A 21,964-nucleotide genomic window follows, 5' to 3' on the forward strand; every position below is an offset into this window, starting at 1 on the left:
TCCATAGTGTGAATCCGTAAAACCATTTATTAAAATAAGGGTAAATACACTTACATAAAATCGTAGTATAAAGATCAAGAGAACAGCCGGCCGGCTTGCATATACCCGTTCTAACGAGATAGGATGGAAACGATGACGTCAGCGCGTCGACCTTCCGACGTACGTTTCGTCCTATTGGACGTCGTCATGGGAACGGGCGACGCACTGACTCATCGCTACAGGATGTTGTGGTGACGCCATCCGAGCTTCACAGCGAGGCTTGGTTTCGTTCTGTGCCTATAAGTAGCGATGAGTCAGTGCGTCGCCCGTTCCCATGACGACGTCCAATAGGACGAAACGTACGTCGGAAGGTCGACGCGCTGACGTCATGGTTTCCATCCTATCTCGTTAGAACGGGTGTATGCAAGCCGGCCGGCTGTTCTCTTGATCTTTATACTACGATTTTATGTAAGTGTATTTACCCTTATTTTAATAAATGGTTTTACGGATTCACACTATGGAGGAATTTTTTATTCTTCTGGGTTCCCCTGGCATGCTGTTTGAGGTTTGCTGAAAGAAAGTTCCTGTCTGCCCCTTCCGTGTGAGGAGATCTAAGGAGTTGTGTCCCCTGTGTGGATGTCCACAGATAAGCTGTTATCCAGCTTACCTCTGGTAAGCGTACATCTATTAAGGTGGAGGATTTCTCACTGGGTGCTGGGTGTTTAACCGTAGGATCACCTATTCTATCTGCTTTGGCTCTAAGGACTAATTCCCTTCGAACATTTCCACTATACTTTTGGATACTTTTTGGATGGTATTACCAGAGTGCTTTACCAGGCCAGAGATACTCGGTACCTCTCCCCGACAGCCTAACACCAGGGGCGGATCCAGAGTCTAGTCTCGGGAGGGGCACTGCCAGAAAATACGTTTTTTGTGGGCAATTTATCGAGGAAATGGCTGGTGTTAGCGCTTCAATTATCCCAGCACCATGGTTGTTATTTCTATTAATATATTGTAATATAAAATTGAATGGTTCAACTCACCATAATGCAGAATCAGTGGGAGCCCTGAGCGTGTCACTTGCCACCGTCGCCTGCCACACATTGCGGATTATCATTAGCCACGTCACCTGCCACATGTTGCAGATTGTCACTTGCCTGCTACCAGATGCAGATTGTCACTTGCCATGTCACCTGCCACACATTGCGGATTGTCACTTGCCTGCCACCAAATGCAGATTGTCACCTGCCACATGTTGCGGATTGTCACTTGCCACGTCACCTGCCACACGTTGCAGATTGTCACTTGCCACGTCACCAGTCACACGTTGCAGATTGTCACTTGCCACGTCACCTGCCACACGTTGCAGATTGTCACTTGCCACGTTACCGGCCACACATTGCGGATTGTCACTTGCCACGTCACCTGCCACCAGATGCGGATTGTCACTTGCTACGTCACCGGCCACACATTGCGGATTGTCACTTGTCACGTCACCTGCCACCAGATGCGGATTGTCACTTGCCACGTCACCTGCCACATCACCTGCCACACATCGCGGATTGTCACTTGCCTGCCACCAGATGCAGATTGTCACCTGCCACATGTTGCGGATTGTCACTTGCCACATCACCTGCCACCAGATGCGGATTGTCACTTGCCATGTCACCTGCCACACCTTGCACATTGCAGATTGTCACGTCACCTGCCACACATTGCAGATTGTCACGTCACCTGCCACCAGATGTGGATTGTCACTTGCCACACATTGAGGATTGTCACTTGCCACGTCACCTGACACACCTTGCGGATTGTCACATAGCTGCTAAGGTGGTGTTTTGCTTGCCTCTTGCTTCTTTGTCCCAGATCAGGCAGCAGAGAGATAATGTAATCTCTCTGCTGCCCACACTGCCTGAACAGTGAGGGCAGAAGTTACTGCAGGGATGCGGGGCAGTGAGAGATGATGTTATCTCTCTGCTCCCCTGCACGCCGGCTCGCTGATTGGCCAGCCGCCTCTGCTCACACCTAGCCTGCTCTCACCCGCCCACACACTGAGCCACACGCCTGCCCACAAACCAAGCCGCCCGGTGCTCCCGCGGAGCTGCCCGCTCTCTCATCTGCTCGGGGAGCCGCCTGCTCCTTCATCTGCTCTGGGAGCTGCCCGCTCCCTCATCCGCCCGCTCCCTCATCTACTCGGGGAGCCGCCCGCTCCCTCATCCGCCCGCTCCGTCATCTGCTCGGGGAGCCGCCCGCTCCCTCATCCGCCTGCTCTCTCACCCGCCCTGCCCACAACAAATTTCTCAGGGGTGGCAATTGCCCCGTTGCCCCCCCTGGATCCGCCCCTGCCTAACACATGGTAATAAGCGGACTATTGTTCCCAGCCAGTCCAGAACTGCAAACGCTGTGTTCCCCGGCCACAGCATTCTCCACTACTCTCAACAGTCCTCCTTTTCTTCTTCACTGACCTTTCTTAAAATGCAAGTCCTGTGTTCCCCGGTCACAGCAGCTTGACACCAACTCCATAGTGAAGATCTTTATCCTGGAATACATCCTAGCAGCTCCTCCAGCCCTCCTCCGTGCTCGGCGCGCCCCCCACTTGGGGATGCCCTGCGGCAGCTACCTAAAACTCCATTCCCCTTTTTCCTGCACCGTCAGAATCTCCCGGGCAGCATGTGACCCCAGCTTATATGGGAGGCCCGCCCCCTGCCAATACCGAATGGGAATTGGTCAGAGCTCCTCACATGAGCTGCCTGCCACTCAAACCTCAGGTCTAGCCCCCGTTCCAGAACAATAGTCCTGAAAGCAGCTCCTCTGAGTCAGAGCACAGGTTATCACACCCACCACTACACTAAACACTCCCAGCCTTAAACCAAAACAAACAGGCCCAACCTAAAGCACAAGCCCATCTAAATTTGCCTACACTGATATCTTAAACCCAGAAAAATCCTATTCTAGCACCTTTCTAAAGGTAGAGGGTACTACACTGGACTTAGAGTATAGGCACTTATTTTTAATGTTTGACATAGCTATAACTGCAAAAGGGGCCAGCCTGAAGGGATCTTGCAGGACTTCATTTCCTGATTAAGTTCCACTTTTAAGGCTCTGAGACTCGGAAGCCTGTCTGAGGACACTGAAGGACCTGTGAGGAAGTCTTAGAAGTTACCCTGCTATAGGGGGAAGCTGTGGAGAACCTGGGAAAGCTCTAAGATGGACTCATCTAGTTTATTCCTACATATAGTTGGTTACCATTAGAGTCTGCTGCTGCTAAAAGGGTACAGATCGCTGGACCAGCCTAAAGGCTCTTATCTGTACTGCTGTTCACTGTTTTTTGTAGGAGTCTGCCAGCTCATATATGCTTACTTTGGGTGTCCTGAGCTCTTACCCCATTTTTTTCAAGTGAGCAATAAAGCAATAAATGCGCTTTTGTTTTGTTCTAAAAGTGACTGGCACCTATATTTCTACACCTATTCATATCCCACCATGCCCAACTACCTACACCCTGAGCTGAAATGTAAACCCGCCCTGATGCCAGGGGTCAGGAGGGTGCTACATAAGTAAGGAAAATTTCAGAGGAACTGCTGTTCGATTGTCACAATTGCTCAGGTATAAATAACAGCGCACAAGTGTCTTTTACAGGGGACTGCTCTTTGAAGTTCTCTAACTTTGAGGCAGGGTCTCTTTAGCCTCATTAGTGTCACATTTCCTCCTGAAAAAATATAAAACTAAAGTTGCATAAAAAAATGCGTTACGCGTTAAAATGTGTTTTTTTTTTTTTTTTTGAGGCCTAAACTTCAAAACCCCAAAACTTTATATATTTTCTGAAAGCGGAGAACCTGTAGAATAAAGAGATGGTAGTTGCAAATTTATATATAACAACATATTCGCACAACTCATTTTCATACCTATATTTTTAGTAAAAAATATACAATAAATATTCTTAGCGCACACAAGCACATTATGATTCACAGTTTTTTAAATTTAAAAGATAATACCGTGTTGCGTGAATGAGATACCGTACATATGTTTGGCCTAAATTTGCATAATAATCAAGACCTTTACAGCTCATCATTTTAATTTAACTGAAAATAATGGCCCTAGAGTTACTCTCCTCACTCCGAAGTGTGTGGTAATACCCAGGACCGGTGCTACCACTAGGCAAACTAGGCAGCTGCCTAGGGTGCACTGCTGTCTAGGGCGCAGCCACAGCCGCTGGTTCGTACTGTTTGACCTTGACCTACAGTAGTCCCAGTTGTATATTTTTTTTGGATGCCTGGGTCTTTGGGGTCATGCAAACAGGTTGTCCCACACTCCCTGTTGCCTCCAATGTCTGGAGCTCGGTATGCCGCCACCCTGCCCTCTTTCAAGATGGCAACAGCAATCATTGGTTCTGCTGTGGGTCTTGAACCGGGCGAGCACTGCGCACCAGATGGGATACTGGTGTGGGCGGTGCCTTCTCTCCTATGGGGAGTATATAGGGTGGTTTGGTAGGTCATTTGGCCTTGTGGTGGCACTGCTGGTACTACCCTTTGTTTCTTTCCCTGGATTGTGCTCATTCAGGGGAGTTTATTTAATCTCCTATATTTCGTCACAGATATAACATTGCTGACGGGGGGGGGGGGGGAGGTGCAAGTAGCTGGTCTTGCCTAGGGTGCAAAATAGTCTAGCGCTGGCCCTGGTTATACCCAATATGTGTTACCCAATTGCTGTGTGCCTAGGTCAGAATTTGACATTCATGAACCAGGAAGCTCTCAGGTCAGAGTGCTTCCATGTTCAAAACAAAGTGGAAGGATCCCATAGTTACCCTGGACATTACTCAGGCTTGTGGTACTATGTAAAAACTGGTTATTTTAGGTAATCCTCTGCATTAACCATTTTAACATAGAACTTCGAGCCAGAGTAACACTGATGGTACACAGTTACATAGTTGGTGAGGCTGAAAAAACACACCAGTCCATCGAGTTCAACCTATGATGTGTGTGTATGTGTTTATGTCAATAGTACATTGTATACGCCTGTATGTTGTGGTTGTTAAGGTGCTTATAGTTAGCTAATAGTTTTTTTTATGCTATTGGCACTCCCTGCTGATACCACTGCTTGTGGAAGAGAATTCCACATCCGTACCGCTCTGACAGTAAAGAACCCTCTACACAGTTTAACCACTTCAGCCGGGAAGATTTTCCCCCTTAATGACCAGGGCATTTTTTGCTGTACAGCACTGCATCGCTTTAACTGACAATTGCGCAGTCGTGCAACGCTGTACCCAAATACATTTTTTTCCCACAAATAGAGCTTTCTTTTGGTGGTATTTGATCACCTCTGTAGTTTTTATTTTTTGCTCTATAAACAAAAAAAAGACCAACAATTTTGAAAAAAAAACAATATTTTTTACTTTTTTGCTATAATAAATATCCCAAAAAATTAATAAACTAATTTCTTCATCAGTTTAGGCCAATATGTATTCTTCTACATATTTTTGGTTAAAAAAAATTGCAATAAGCCTATATTGATTGGTTTGCGCAAAAGTTATAGCATCCACAAAATAGTGGATAGATTTATGGCATTTTTATTTTTTATTTTTTTTACTAGTAATGGCGGCGATCAGAAATTTTTAGTGGGACTGCGACATTGCAGCGGACAGATCGGACACTTTTGACTCTTTTTTGGGACCATTGACATTTATACAGCGATCAGAGCTACAAATAGTCACTGATCACTGTTAAATGTCACTGTCAGGGAAAGGGTTCACACTAGGGGGCGATCAAGGGGTTAAATGTGTTCCCTCATGAGTGTTTCTAACTGTGGGGAGATGGGACTGACTGGAGGAGGAGACATATCGCTGTTCCTAATTACTAGGAACAGCAGATCTGTCTCTCCTCCTCTGTGAGAATGGGGATTTGTGTGTTTACATACACAGATCCCTGTTCTGGTTCTTATGCCTGCAATCGCAGGTGGCCGGCGGATATCGCGGCCGTCGGCCACGCACATCGGGTCCCCCTGCCGTACAGCGGGCGCGCGCCTGCTATGACTCTCAAAGGAGTCAACATATCCATACATCGATTCGAGGGAAGGAGCCAACCTGCCACTGTAAATGTGCGTGAGCTGGTCGGCAAGCGGTTAAGGTTAAACTGCTTCTCTTCCAATTTTAGTGAATGGCCGCATGTCCTTTTAAATTAATTTTTTCTCTATGCTAGGGTCACCGGTGCGGTATTTGTACATTGATATCATATCCCATCTCAAGCGTCTCTTCTCCAGAGAGAATAAGTTCAATGCTTTTTAGACTTTCCCCATAGCTGAGATCCTCCATCTCCTTTATTAGCTTTGTTGCCCTTCTCTGGACTCATCCAGTTTCAGCACATCCTTCCTGAGGACTGGTGCCCAGAACTGGACGGCATACACAAGATGCGGCCGGACCAGAGTCTTGTAGAGTGGGAGAATTATTGTTTTATCTCTGGAGTGAATCCCCTTTTTAATGCATGCCAATATTCTGTTGGCTTCGCTTGCAGCAGCCTGGCATTGCATGCCATTGTTGAGCCTATCATCTTCTAGGACCCCCAGGTCCTTTTCCATCCTAGATTCCCCCAGAGGTTCTCCTCTTAGCGAGTAACTTGCGTTTGTATTTTTGGCACCCAAATTACCTTACATTTTTTAACATTAAACCTCATTTGCCATGTAGTTGCCCAACCCATTATTTTGTTTTGGTCTTCTAGTAAGGTTTCCACATTCTGCGTAGAAGTTATTGCTCTGCTTAACTTTGTATCATCTGCAAATACTGAGATTGAGCGGTTTATCCTGTCCTCTAGATTGTTTATGAATAAATGAAACAGGATTGGTCCCAGGACAGATACTTGGGGGACCCAGCTTTCCACACCAAACCATTCGGAGTACTGACCATTTATTACCACCCTTTGGACTCTCCCCTGTAGCCAGTTTTCAATCCAGGTACTCACCCTATGGTCCATGCCAACAGGCCTGTACAGTAAACGCAAAGGGGTTAAACAAATTTGTTACATATTAACAAATGTCACATACGTGAGTTGGAAGATAATCATAGTGATTTACTTTACTTCCATGTCTCCTACTAGCATTTGAGAGGCTCTGTACAATATAAGTACAGTATATACAGTATTTGTATCTTTAGGGATCTGACACCTTAAAGAAGAAGTAACCTAAAAAAAAATGTATTTTCCCTCCCCTGCAAAGTAAAGGCATAATGTGCTAGTATGCATACTAGCATCACATACCAGCATATTATGTGACACTTATCTGCAAACGAAGCCCACGTCTGCCCCGCTGCAGGCCGCATCCATTTCTGCCCATCTTCCTTCCGGGGCCGTGGACTCCAGGTGTGTGATTGGCCGGAGCCACGTGACGTCACTCCCTCACCGGTCACGACACGTCGTCTGAAGAAATGGCACGGGTGGCCGTTTCTTAAAAATGCTAGCACTGATGACATCATCAGTGCAGTATACAGTAAATATCTCCTAAACGGCGCACGTTTAGGAGGTATTTACAGTACCTATAGGTAAGCCCTATTCTAGGCTTACCTATAGGTATAAAGTATACATAGAGGTTTACAACCTCTTTAATGTAATCAAGCCATGCTTCATAACCTCATAAATAGATTGCAATAGGTATCCACTAGGTCTCTGCTGTGTTGAGAAGGGATTGGAAAACTGCTGGTGAAACGGCAAGGATGTGGAATTCCCTTCCACAGGAGGTGATCTCAGCGGGGAGCATCGATAGTTTCAAGAAAGTATTAGATAAGCACCTGAACGACCACAACATACAGGGATATGCAATGTAATACTGACATATAATCACACACATAGGTTGGACTTGATGGACTTGTGTCTTTTTTCGACCTCACCTACTATGCAATTATGTAACAGATTGAAAACTCAACCAAGTAATGGTTTTGAGACTTGTTATTTAACTTTAAAATCCATTTTTAAATTCTCAATAAAGCCACCAGTTCCCAGGCAAATGATGAGATGTACTTGTACTTAGCTAATAATACCTGTATAAGTAATACAAATGCTCAAGGTTATATTTCAGCTCCTTTGAATGTTGCATATGTTGTGTAGATATTATGTTTTACTCTTTTATATTTTAAATGTTCTACTTAAATAAGCTATTATCCTAACATTTGTATATTCACCATTTCCGTTTTATAGTTCAAGAAGTTCTTACTGCAGATGGCAGAGAAGTTGAATATCAGCCAAGATATATCCTGTGAGAGTCTGATTTCCCAGTACGACATGCTACTGAAGAGAGCAGAAGATATTTCTAAGAGGGATAAAGAATTTCTGAGTGACAATAAAACCCTCATCTATAACCTTCAAAAAAAGGTACCGAAACAAATTTGAGCATTTCCAAAATCAGCTCCAGCATGTGAAAGCAGAATAGATAGGGGTAAGAATACTGTTCCCATGGGGGTCCAATGAAGAATATGCAAGGTCCTTTAAAAAGTCTCCATAAGCAAATTACCAGTTAATCCAGTTGGTTTATATAGAAATATTTAAAGCTCAACTCCACTCAACTTTTTTTTCAGTTCTGGATACAGCAGCGGGGAAGGATTAAGCCACTATCAACTCAGTACTGCTCTCTGTGTCTCTGACAATGTCAGATAGAACAGCAATTGGTGATAAATCTACCCAGCAGCAACCATTCTGCAACAGTGTGTAATGCACACCAATGCCTGGAAACAAAAATGTAGAATGCAATCAGTTTAAGTCACTTTGCGTTCCTTGATCAGCTATGTGACTTAAAGTGATTGTAAAACAACCCATTCAGTTTAAAGTAGAAATGAAAGGCAAAACATTTTTGTATAAATATAAAAATTCATTATAAATACCCTTTTTCCCTTTTTTATGTGATCACATTCCCTCTGTTCTCAGAGCTGGGGGGAGGAGAAGCAGCAGCAGCACACTGAGCTTCCCAGTGAATGTCTGTGCAGCAGGGGCATGTCAGGACAACTTTGATCAATGGAGGAGAGCACACAGCTCTCCTGTTTAGTGTGGTCAGTTTTTAATAGAAAAGCAGTGGGACTGGCAGGAACACCAGGAATTTCACATAAAGGAAGCATACAAAGAGAACGGGATACTGTCTTATACAAGTACATGGTACAGCAGGCACATTTTAGGAATATGAAATGCTGGGGTAATAAACACTTTAGGTGGAGAACAAAAGCTACACACTTAATGCCCTGTACACACGATCGGATTTTCCGACAACAAATGTTGGATGTGAGCTTGTTGGTTGAAAGTCCGACCGTGTGTATGCTCCATCAAACATTTGTTGTCGGACTTTCCGGCAACAAATGTTGGCTAGCAGGTTCTCAAATTTTCCGCTAACAAAACTTTTTTGACGGAATTTCCGATGTGTACACAAGTCCGACGCACAAAAGTTCACGCATGCTCAGAATCAAGCAGAAGGAGCCGCACTGGCTATTGAACTTCCTTTTTCTTGGCTCGTCGTACGTCTTGTACGTCACCAAGTTCCCACGTTCGTAATTGTTGGCCAACATTTGTGTGACCGTGTGTATGCAAGACAAGTTGGAGCCAACAACCTTCGAACAAAATTCCACAGTTTTGTTGTCGGAAAGTCCGATTGTGTGTACGGGGCATAAGGCTGGCTGTACATTATACAATTTTCTTATTCAATTTTCCTTTAGATTTACCAAAGCCATATACTATCAGGTCAAGCCTAAACACTTTCAATGTGTATGCAGTCAGGCAGGCCCTTGCACTACATAGTTGAAGGTAAATCTAAAGAAAATTGAATAAGAAAATAGTATAGTGTATGGCCAGCCTTAGCGTTGACAGGTTTTTGTCCCCTTCAAGTGACTTTTGCATTCCCATCTACCGCAATGCAAAACCTGCTTAAAGCAGGTCAACTGCAGGTCAGAAGGATGTCAACTGCAGGTCAAATGCACCTGTCAATGAATCCCAAATGAGCTCAGAAGTGTCTTAATCTGATGCTGTCAACACAAGCCCATATCTCTTCAACACAGGCGCCAAGTTACACGTACCTTGTAAGGTAATGCAAGGTGCAGAACTCGTGTGCCTAAGTACAAAAGCTCTGAAACCCATAGCAACCAATCAGAATGAATCTTTTATTAATTTTTGTCCAGTCTGATGAATTTTGGTTAGTTGATTTAGGGTTACTTTGTACAGGTCAAATGAACTTTGCACTGCCTTATTACATGAGGCTATTGACATGCATCTGGCTTTGGTGTAGGCTTAGATTGATGAACAAGTGGCAGTGATGTTCTTCAACTGGGACTGCAGCTAGTAGGATATGGAAAGGGTGGAGCAATTTTTTTCTGATTTTTTTAAATTGGGGACCCATGAAGCAAAGCAGTCAATCCGAACTCCCACCAACTTTCACCAGCCGTTTCTGTATGTGTTGCGAGGTTGCCGAGCTGTCAGGCCAAGTATGCTCATACCATTGGAACAAGTCAAAAGAAAATGACCATTAAAAGGAATATTGCTCCAAAATCTATATGATCACTTTGTTTTTATTTGTATTACTTTGTCTAGCAAGTTTTCTATTAGTTCTGTACTCTGCTCAGCTAAGCACATTATATCCCTGTAGGTGAATTCCCAGAGAGAAAAAATAGAGTTAAAATCTTCCCAGATTGAAAAACTGGAGACGAAGATCAAACAGTTTGAGAGAGAAAAAGAGCATCAAGCCTTACTGAGCTCCGAAAATTCAGCCAACGTGACAGCCCAAAAATTGCAGAAGAAGGTCGAGAGACTCCAAGGACAGCTCACTGACATGAAAATTGCTAATCAGAACCTGACGGCTCAGCTTGTCGATATGAACGATTTAAAGGTGAGCTCGCCACTTTAGGAAGTTTAGAGGAAGAATTATGCAGTGCCGCTCTCTCTAAGATCTACAGTAAGAGGTAAAAAAAGTCACTAGTTAGAAGTTTCAAGATAATTCTTGCTGAAACTCAATTGACAATTATATAGAAATATACAGCACTGGCATATTCGGGAGTGCTTTTCCGAGAATGCTGAACCACTCGCCTTGTATCAACAACTATAAATCTTAAAATGCCATACTTAATGTAAAATAAGAGTATAAGAAGTAAAATGGAGTTTTAGCTTACCCCTTAGTTACAGGTTAAAAAAGAGATTTGTGAGTCAAAAAAAGAAAGAGAATGGTAAGTAGTAGAGGTGGCTATAGCTGAATATTTTTTTTTTTTTTTTGTTAAGATAAAGTTTATTAAGAATATACCTAGGAATACAGTTATATAACCAATGTAAGTAAATTACAGTATATAATTAGTAATAATAATAATTAATAAATAGCAAATATAGTCAGAAGTAAATGTTCAGTACATTTAAGAATATATGAGACATATAGCTGAATATTTTATGTGCGTATGAATGTAAAATGTCTGTAACATTATGGCTATAAGGGTTGTAGTATAATGAAGTTGTGGGTGGCAGCATGCGCAGTCTTCAGCAGCTGATATCATTCCAGGCAATAGTGTATGATGATAAAAAAAGAAAACTGCGCTATTAACTATAAAAACCAAGCTGCAACTCAGGGTGTTATACAACACCAAACAGAAATATAAAAAGGTGAAGCTGCGCTAAATAAATTGACCTGTGAGACACTAACCAATAAAAATTGAACAAGTGCACTCACAGCTACAGAAAAAATGTATAAAAATGTAAAAAATATAAAAAAATGTGATAGTAAGTGAACTGACCAAATTTAAATCCAATATGGAAGTGCGTCCGCTTAAATTAACATGAAAATAAAGTAAAATATACCAATAAGACAGATATAAAAACTAAATTTGAAAAAAACAGCATCTGATAATAATGTGACTGACAGTAAAAGTAAACACCTATGATCATGTGAATGACAAATAATCGCAAAAAGTGACAGTGGTGAATACTAAACTCCACCCAGAGAGTAATAAATAATAAAAAATGATAAAAAAATTAGTCCATATGTAATAATGGTGACTATTAAAGACAAATCCAAAAAATGTATTAGTGGCTCATCCATGGTGATAAGTAATCCAGACACCCCAGAAACTGTGAATAGATTGGAAATTGCCTCCACCTGAGCACACGCTGCTGCTTACCGGATAAAAATGGTCCCTTTTTACAGGTGACCACAGATCATAACCCAGCCTGGGGTCTCTACCATACACCAACCGCCTCAGTGATGGTAATCCTCATCCGAAAATGGCACGGTTAATAGATTCCCATAAAACAACAAAAGGCTTGCATAGTGTAAAACCTTTAACATTTATTGTAGTCTAAAAAGACGAATGGACAGTTAGATTGGATAAAAACAGCTTTAAGAAAATCGAGCCAGCCGGCTCTTCATAGCAGCACGTAGCTTCCGGGACTGCGCAACATGTGGTGACGTCAGCACGTCACTCCTCCCTACGCGTTTCGTCACTCAAATGTGTCTCAGGACACATTATTATCAGATGCTGTTTTTTTCAAATTTAGTTTTTATATCTGTCTTATTGGTATATTTTACTTTATTTTCATGTTAATTTAAGTGGATTCACTTCCATATTGGATTTAAATTTTGTCACTTCACTTACTATCACATTTTGTTATAAATTTTATTTTTCTGTAGATGTGAGTGCACTTGTTCAATTTTCATTGGTCAGCGTCTCACAGGTCAATTTATTTAGCGCAGCTTCACCTTTTTATAGAATAGTGTATGATGGTAGTGTTTACATGCACATGCATGGAAATGTGCACATCCCTATCACACATACAGTAAAAAAAGGCTCTTAGTAATATGTGAGGTGTCTAGTATGTATGATCACAGCAAATATGGTGGCAATGACCCGCGCATGCAGCAGCGGCTTCACACTCTGGTTCTTTTCCCGTTGCCGATATATTTGCTGTGAGCATGGACAAGTCCATAAATAGGCAGTTGGGAGAGGCAAAGCGGTAATATGGAATGCCGCTAATGTGCATGCCTTATAGCAAGGCTGCTAAAGGAGTAGGACAGCTACAAACTGTGTCCCCTAACGTTTCCCAGCAGATATGTACGCTAGACAAATGGGTCAGGGTAGGGAGCAGTGCACAGCTAGCATCTGTTTTCCTGCACCCACACCACTCTGCCAAATCCCCCCTGCCAGATGCCACCCCCCACACTCTCATCATTCTTCCAAACATCCTTCCCTGCTCTTGCCACTCTACCAAACCTGCCCCCTCCCCACTCTGGAATATGTCCCATCCACCACCTCCACTCTGCCAAACATCACCCTCCTGCTCTCACCACTCAACCATAATGCCCCCTCCCCGGCCTGACCACTCTTCCAAACACCCTTCCATCCTGCTCCTACCACTGTATCACTCTCTTGCGACTCTGGAATATGGCCCCCCTCACCCAGTCTCTCTACTACGCCAAATGCCGTCCTTCCTGTTTTCAGCAGCCTGCCACACAAAGGCCTCCCCGTTTTGCTGTCACCAATCTACCAAACACCCCCCCCACCCTTCCCCTTGAACACTCTGCCAAACACCCCCACTGTCTCTCACCAATATGCCAACTGCACCAATACCCCCCCCCCTCCCCATTCAACACTCCCCTACTTTATTATGAAACATGTTGGGTTTATACACATCATTTAAATATTTCTTTATTTACTATTGAGGCAATTAGACAATTATTTAATGTATCTGCATTGTTATGAATGAACTGTTTCAATTTATTTACGTTCCATATTCTATTATTATGTTCAGTATACGTATATGATATAGGGCCATATGCTGTCTTATAACTCCTTTGACATTCCAGTCTGCATTTTTTTTGTGTTTGTTTTAAGGAAAAAAACAACCAGCAAAAAAAAACCATTGAGCTGCTGAGCAAGTCTTTAGAAAAACTAGAGAAAATTAAAGAGAAAGCTGCTAAAAAGGTGGTAAGCTTGAAAACAGAACTGGACTACACGGAACACGAATCTGTAGGGGAAAAAGCGAGGTGCCAACAGATGGTAGATGCAGTTACTAATGAGCTGCTCACAGCCAAAAGAGCCCTCGAGGAAGTGGCAAGGAGAGAAAAACAGGTACACTTTGCTTTTAAAGGAAATCATTAGTATCTTTTTAGCAACCCTTTAAAAAAAAAAAAAGAGCTCATTAAGTAGTTTTTGGGGCTGCAACTTGCAGATACTTGAGAACTTTGAGAGACTTTATACAATAACTGGAAATAGAAAAAGGTTTTTGTCCCATACTTCTTGTGAGATGTCTTTTTTTGGAAAAAAGGGTGTAAAATTTGTCTTTATAAGGACTTTAACAAGAATTGCGTGTTTTTTTTTTTTTTTGTCTCCTAAAAATGTAATTAGGAGGTGTTTTAAACAGGTAGTACGAGTACCTGTGAAGATTTTTTTTTTACAAACTAATTACAAACTTGTCAAAAAAAAGGATACTTTTCCTTTTCTTAAGTAACTCTTCATAAGTGTCTTATGGGGAAAGACATTAGAAAATAATAGTATAATGTTCTTCATTGATCTCTCATCCATTCTACAGCTTATTGACTTCAGAGAAACCATTACCAGGATGATGGGTTTTAAAATTAACACAATGGCCGTGCCGGATCATGAGATCTTCGACCAACTCAAGAGAGTTCTACGGACTCATGGGCCTGTTGACGTCAGCAGGACTGATAGATCAAAGTTACCATATGGGTTCCGGACTGGGGACGGTATACCTGAATACACCGTACAGCACATGAATCCCAAATATTAGCTTGGGCGGTCAAGAAACATTTTACCATTAAGCGTTTATTCAAATAAAATTTAGAAAATATTAAACAGACTCTGTCACTTTGTAGCACCCATGTATTCGTGTATATATAGTTACACATATGTGTTTGTATAATTAACACTTCCAGAATTTGTATTTATTAAGTTGCACATATTTTTGTAAAAAAAATAAATAACTCGATCACTTTGCTAATTAAGGGTCTATTTAAAGGCCACCTAACCCACTTATACTTACCTTTACCACCCTCCATCACTGATTTGTTTCTCTTCTATCCTCTCCCTAAATAACCTCTGCATTGGATGCTGTTGACGCTTAGGCAGGGATGATGTCACACCCTCCCTCATGTGACAGTATTCAGGCTTGGCGATTGGCTGCTCATGTTCATGTGTTATATCATAAGTGGAGGTTATATGCTTCACCATACCCAGTAGCACCCAGTAGGCTTTTTATACGGCAGCTCCAGTAAGACTGAGCTTAGGCAGGATGTATATAGCGTATGGTCTGAGCACTGACAGGCTGACCCCCCATCCCTTCAACCTCTGCAGCAATGCTGGCAGCACTCATACGTTTATTTCCCAAAGACAACCTCTGGATATGACGCTGAGCATGTGCACTTCTTTGGTTGACCATGGCGAGGCCTGTTCTGAGTGGATCCTGTCCTGTTAAACCGCTGTATGGGCTTGGTCACCGTGCTACAGCTCAGTTTCAGGGTCTTCGCAATCTTCTTATAGCCTAGGTCATCTTCATGTAGTGACTAATATGAGAGATTGAGAGCGATAACACCAAATTTAACACACCTGCTCCCCATTCACACCTGAGACCTTGTAACACTAACGAGTCACATGACATCAGGGAGGGAAAATGGCTAATTGGGCATAATTTGGACATTTTCACTTAGGGGTGTACTCACTTTTGTTGCCAGCGGTTTAGACATTAATGGCTGTGTGTTGAGTTATTTTGAGGGGACAGCAAATTTACACTGTTATACAAGCTGTACACTCACTACTTTACATTGTAGGAAAGTATCATTTCTTCAGTGTTGTCACATGAAAAGATATAATAAATTATTTACAAAAATGTGAGGGGTGTATTCACTTTTGTGAGATACTGTATGTTGATTGGTTTCTGCAAAAGTTATAGCGTCTACAAACTATGGGATAAATGTATGGAATTTTTTTTTTTTTACTAGTAATGGCGGCGATCAGCGACTTATAGCAGGACTGCGATTATTGCGGCAGACAAATTGGACACTAACTCACACTTTTGACACTTTTTTGGGGACCAGCGACACTAATACAGTGATCAGTGCTAAAAATATGCCCTGTAACTGCACTACTGACACTGGCAGAGAAGGGGTTAACATCAGGGGTGATCAAAAGGTTAAGGGCTTGTTCACACTTGACTAAATTTCTAACGCTCAACAAACGCTCCTATAGCGTTTGTATGGCTTTAGTGTGGGCGTCAGACAGGCATCAATGAGTTTTAGTATGGGCATTAGACAGGCATTTTTCAAGCATTAATGAAGAGTTAAAAATGCTCCCCAAACGCCCTATGGGCAGTTTTGAAGTGTTTGACGAGCGTTAAAACTGCTCCACAAATGCCTATTCCATTACAGTAAATGAACGAATCTTAACACCCTGCAACTGCTCCACAACTGCCTGCCAGAGCATTTGCGAGGCGTTACCATAGACTTGAGTAGGAGGCGTTGAAAGGCTTCAAATGCCTCCTGGCTCGACATGAGGCTTCAATTTTGAAGCGACGCACCGCTAACGCTTAGTGAGAACAGCACTATGTGCTGTCTATTGTATCTTGTGCATAGGTTTTTGAGGGACCTTTTTAACGCCTCTCAAATGCCTGCTCTTAAGTTTTATTGTAGTGTGGGAGGTGCTTTTTCTAGGGGAAGGCATAGATCCGTGTCCCTGCTTTGCAGGAACACAGGATCAATGCCTTCCTTACTGGCAGAACGGTGATCTGCCTTGTTTACATAGGCAGACTGCCGTTCTGCCTGTGTCTTGAACGATCAGCAGGTGGTGGCAGACATCGGATCCACGGGACCCGCTGTGTAAATTCACAGTGGGAGCAAGCCTCCAGAGGCGCACATTAGTGCCCGATACCCAGAAGTGCAAGATCACATATATATACATGATCCTGAGCAGCGCGGCTGCCCTGTAGCAGTAAAAGTGCTATAGGGCGGTCAGCAACTTTTTAAAAATGTATGTGAAACTTTAAAATATATTTACATGAATACATGGGTAATGCAGTATTATTGCCATGTCAGTTATTACAAAATTGTTATAAATGGAATTCAATTAGATGAAAAAGCAGATATAGTACGAAAACAAACAGTTATTGAAAGCACTAAATATAACAAGGTAAAGTTGGGCATACACTAGTAGAATTTTGTTTGAACGTTTTATTTTAAGAACCTTTGTTTGATTTTTGTAATCCTTAGTGGGGTCAATTCTACGTTTGTTTTCATTTGCAGTTTTCAGAATATTTGAAACAAGCAGGGTGACATTTTTTTTCTTGAACAAACAGATTTATAACAGTGAATGTGGCTTTCAAAACTTTTCGCTCACTCCAAAATCAAATGTTAAAAGCAAATGTGTTTACAGTACTTTAAAACGACATTTTTCCTATGTACTGATGAGAATTTTCGTACAGTTCTCTGTATGAACATTTGCTCCAAAATCTACTAGCATATAGCCAGCTTAAATTGCAGTCTGATCTACAGTATGACACCTCAAAAATGTCCTCTGAACCCACTCTTAGTACATTTTAAAGCAAACTTTTCAGTCTTCCTAATGTTTTATAATCCTATCTTAGAGGAGCTAATACAAGGTCCTTCTTTCACCTTAATTAAAGTAGTATTAAACTCAAAAGCAAACATTCATCATATTGCATCTTACCAATTCTTAGATGTGATGGCTGCATTAACCTTCTTTTACTGGTTTTCTTTCTTTAATTTTCATCTGGTGATCTACCCAGTAAGTCTGTTGTTTTTCAACAGTTCAAGCTGTCCTGCAGATGTAGCAGAAAGAGTTAAGTGCTTTCGGGCTGTGTTAACACCTATGCGAATTGGATGCGGAGAAATTCGCATGACCGGCTCTCAATGGGGCTGGTTCACACATCTCAGGGGTGGCTTCGGAGTGAATTGCACAGGAGTCCTGTGCATCTTTGGCTCCGTTTCAGATCCAAATTCAGGCAAAAATTTGGGCCTGATTGGCCCCTGAACTTGACAACAGGTACGCACCGGACCCCTGCTGTCAGCCGCATCCGTTTAAAGTGTAAACCCAGCCTTAATGATCAGCTTTTATTTATTTATGTAAAACCTTTATTCCAAAATAAAAACTGTTGCTGCACTTGCTTGTGTAACTGCAGTGTGAGCTGAAATTTGGCTTCAATGCGTTAGTGTATCTAAATCTACTAGTGTATCTAACACTCCCCTTCCCCTAGACTGAAAATGCTTCTGTCCAAAGGTGCTTCTGTGCTCCTTCATCCAGAGTGGGGGGCACTCTATGGCTAGGTTCACGCTGCTGTGATTTTCATCTGACTTTCAGTACGTTTATGTAGTGCAACTTGGATAAGGTTTGTATTTTCTGTGGGGCCAAAACCGCACTGGAATCGTGCCAAAATAGTACAGAAAACCTTTTCCAAAATTGCCCCTGACTGAGTAGCTTTAATGTGAACAGACACCATTGAAAATAATGTGATTTCACTTGTCAAGCGATTCTGTGCGTCTCAAGTCACATCTGAAACTGCACTAGTGTGAACCATGCCTAATACAGGAGATGTGTTACTGTCCAGATCACCAGTTGAAAACAGAGGGGAAAAAAGCCTAATGCCACATACACACGATCGGACTTCTCGTCAGAAAAAGATATGACGGCTTTTCCGACGGGATTCCGCTAAAACTTGCCTTGCATACACACGGTCACGCAAAAGTTCGCTGAACTTACTACCTTCAGGAACGCGGTGACGTACAACACTACGACAAGCTGAGAAAATGAAGTTCAATGCTTCCGAGCATGCGTCGAATTGTTTCCGAGCATGCGTAGGAATTTTGCACGTCGGAATTTGTACAGACGATCGCATTTTTGGATAGGAACTTTTCCCGACCGAAAAATAGAGAACATGCTCTCAATCTTTTGCTGGCGGAATTCCAATACCGATGGAGCATACACACGGTCGCATTTTCCGACAAAAATCTCTCATCAAAGTTTTGCTGGCGGAATTTCCGATCGTGTGTACGCGGCATTAGAAAACGAATGCAGCCACCACATCTAATGACTACCAGTATATTTTGGGTTTAATACAGCTTTAAGCTGAAAACTCTCTTCTGCATAGCTTTAGGATCCTAGGTGCTCTATGGCACTATATGACCTTGACTTCCCCTACTAAAGAAATAAGGTACTCCACCAGGTCTAAGCCCCACCCACACCCACTATTCAAAGACAGCAGCTTGTCAGCAGTCAAGAGCAGCACTCTCATTGGATTGGAATTTGAGTGGGTGGGCTTAACTCTGGAAGCTCTTGGATATGTGATTGCATGTTCCTTATTGTTGTGTATATTTTATGATAGTATTGTATATTTATGTTTGTTACTAAATTGTTTTCCTTTGTCCTAATGCCAAAATGTAACCAATAATCTAATTGTTACAGTACATTTTAATGATTTTATATAGGATTTTGAAACTGAAAAGTGTATAAAATATATATTATTTAATAAAACCTGGTTTGAGAAATTATTTTTTTTATCTGTGCTCATTGTAAAAAGACTTGATAAAAACTATATTATTTATACATGGGTGTGGGAAAAGCCCCTTTTTTGATTGAGGGATCTTTTTAATTGTGTCTATCTTAGTAAAAACATGTAATATATTGCAGATTACAGTCCTTCAATATGGTGGTTGCATTCATTTTCTTTTTCCTTTATTTTTACCAGGTGATCCTTTTAGTAACACATCTCCTATCCTAAGGTAACAAAACTCACCCGCTGTACTTATCTCTGGAAGGACAGGGTGGTCACTGGAGGACAGGAAGTGTGTTAGAACTACAAAACACCCCACACCCCCCTCCTCCCCCTACAAAAAGTGTAGCTGCTGACTTTTAATAAACACCCACTTACCTGTCCCACGGTCCAGCGATGCGGCCGCCCGAACCCTCGGTTCTCTCCCTAGTGCCGGAATTACAACTGTGGGCACCCGGCTGTGACAGCTTGCGGCTTTGTAGCTGGGTGCGCACTGCACATGCGCGAGTCGCGCTGCACCTCCTGAATGGTCGGGAAGTCTTCTGGGACCTGTGAGGTGTCCTAGAAGATTGCAGGGAGGGAGGGGAAGAGGAGGACTTCCACTCTGATCGCCTAGAGGGTCTGAGCGGAAGTGAGAGAGAGTACCTGTCAAAACTAGGTACCCTCCCCCCCCAAAAAAATGCATGCCAAATGTGGCATGTGGGGAGGGGTACTTAAAGCAGAACTTCCCCTCTTGGGGGATTGGTGTTGATATTTATACACTCACAGCCAGGGCTTTTTTTCAGCAGGAACGCGGGGGAACGCAGTTCCGGCACCTCCAGCACTAAATATATGTAATTGCATGGAGTGTGGGGTGTGCTGGAGGGTCTACCGATATTGGCTGCTGGGGGATCTATTGTCACTGGTGTGGATCTGATTTTGTGTGAGGATCTATTGTTGCTGATGGGGAATCTATTGTTGCTGGGGGGTCTTATGTTGCTGGAAGGGATCTACTGTTGAGGGAGAGGGCTATTTTTACTGGCTGCTGGAGGATCCATTGATGCTGGCTGCTGAGAGATCTGTTGTTGTTGCTGGGGGGCATCTAATGTTGCTTGGGTTGATATTTTGTTACTGGGTGTGATATTTTGTTGTGGGTGGTTCACTGTTGCTGCAGGGAATCTATTGTTGTTGGGGTGGAGTCCATTGTTGCGAAGGAAGTCTATTGTTGTGTGGGGATCTATTGCTGGGATTCTATTGTTGCTGGCAGCAGGGGATCTATTTTACTGCTTTTTTTTTTTATCATTAACATGTTCCATACAAATGATTTAGCACCACAAAATGATACTTGGTTCTGTATTCTCTTAAAGGGGCAGTTCTGGTAGGTGGGTAGGGGGTGGAATCAAGGGATGGTGGTCAGAGGTGGGTAGGGGGCAGAGACAAGGAGTGACTCAGACGGGGGGAGTTCCTGCACCTATTCTCCAAGAAAAAAAGCCCTGCTCACAGCAAACAGTGACTACCTGCAGTAAATATCATTATATAGCCCCCTCCTTTATCTCATTGGCATATACGGAATATAGGGAGCAAGTTATACTGATGTATGCTGAGATGCTTTTAGAAAGTGAGAGGAAACTAGAGTGTGATCATACGTGTTCTTGTTTCCAGAACTTGTTTTCCTCCCGAGATTCTTTCTGGAACCCCATACTTCTCATTTCAATGTCTCTTTATTGAATTTCAAGACAAACACAGGAAAAAGGAATCCGAGTTTGATTAAGTGAATGAGTCTGAAAGACTAAATACAGTGAGGGAAAAAAGTATTTGATCCCCTGCTCATTTTGTACGTTTGACCACTGACAAAGAAATGATCCGTCTATAATTTTAATGGTAGGTTTATTTTAACAGTGAGAGATAGAATAACAACAAAAATATCCAGAAAGCGCATTTAAAAAAAAATTATAAATTGATTTGCATTTTAATGAGTGAAATAAATGTTTGATCCCCTATCAATCAGCACGATTTCTGGTTCCCAGGTATCTTCTATACAGGTAATGAGCTGAGATTATGAGCACTTTCTGAAAGGGAGTGCTCCTAATCTCAACTTGTTACCTGTATAAAAGACACCTGGCCACAGAAGAAATCAATCAATCAGATTCCAATCTCTCCACCATGGCCAAGACCAAAGAGCTGGCCAAGGATGTCAGGGACAAGATTGTAGACCTACACAAGCAGTGGCGGAATTATCAGGGTCGCAGCAGTCGCGCTTGTGACTGGGCCCTGTAGTTCTGCCACTTTGGGGGGGCCCAAAAGCTCGGGATATGGCTCCAGGGTTCTCTCTCACACTGCACAGACCCCGTACTTACCGACAGCCCACCCTCCCTCCTCGCAGGGACAGGAGGGGAAAGAGATAGAATGAGCAGGATCTTCTCCGGTGCTCCACCCACATTCCAATCCCTGGCAGCTCCGTGTATTTCAAATGGAAAGTGCAACAGTCGGCAAGCTACTAGATC

At 42.7% G+C, this 21,964-nt stretch overlaps 1 protein-coding gene across 1 annotated transcript in view; it reads left to right on the plus strand.

Annotated features, from left to right (window-relative positions):
* The window catches only part of LOC141117474 (coiled-coil domain-containing protein 170-like), a 103,818-nt gene extending 84,339 nt beyond the window's left edge, over positions 1-19,479 (plus strand). Inside the window, exons 10-13 of the mRNA XM_073610362.1 lie at positions 8,154-8,327; positions 10,576-10,815; positions 13,799-14,035; positions 14,496-19,479. Of these exons, the coding sequence (XP_073466463.1) occupies positions 8,154-8,327; positions 10,576-10,815; positions 13,799-14,035; positions 14,496-14,714 (870 nt within the window). The 3' untranslated portion in view covers positions 14,715-19,479. The remainder of the gene's footprint in view (positions 1-8,153; positions 8,328-10,575; positions 10,816-13,798; positions 14,036-14,495) is intronic.
* Positions 19,480-21,964: the final 2,485 nt, after the last annotated feature.

This window comes from Aquarana catesbeiana, linkage group LG13 (genome assembly GCF_042186555.1).
Source record: "Aquarana catesbeiana isolate 2022-GZ linkage group LG13, ASM4218655v1, whole genome shotgun sequence".
NCBI classification, from domain to species: Eukaryota; Metazoa; Chordata; class Amphibia; order Anura; family Ranidae; genus Aquarana; species Aquarana catesbeiana.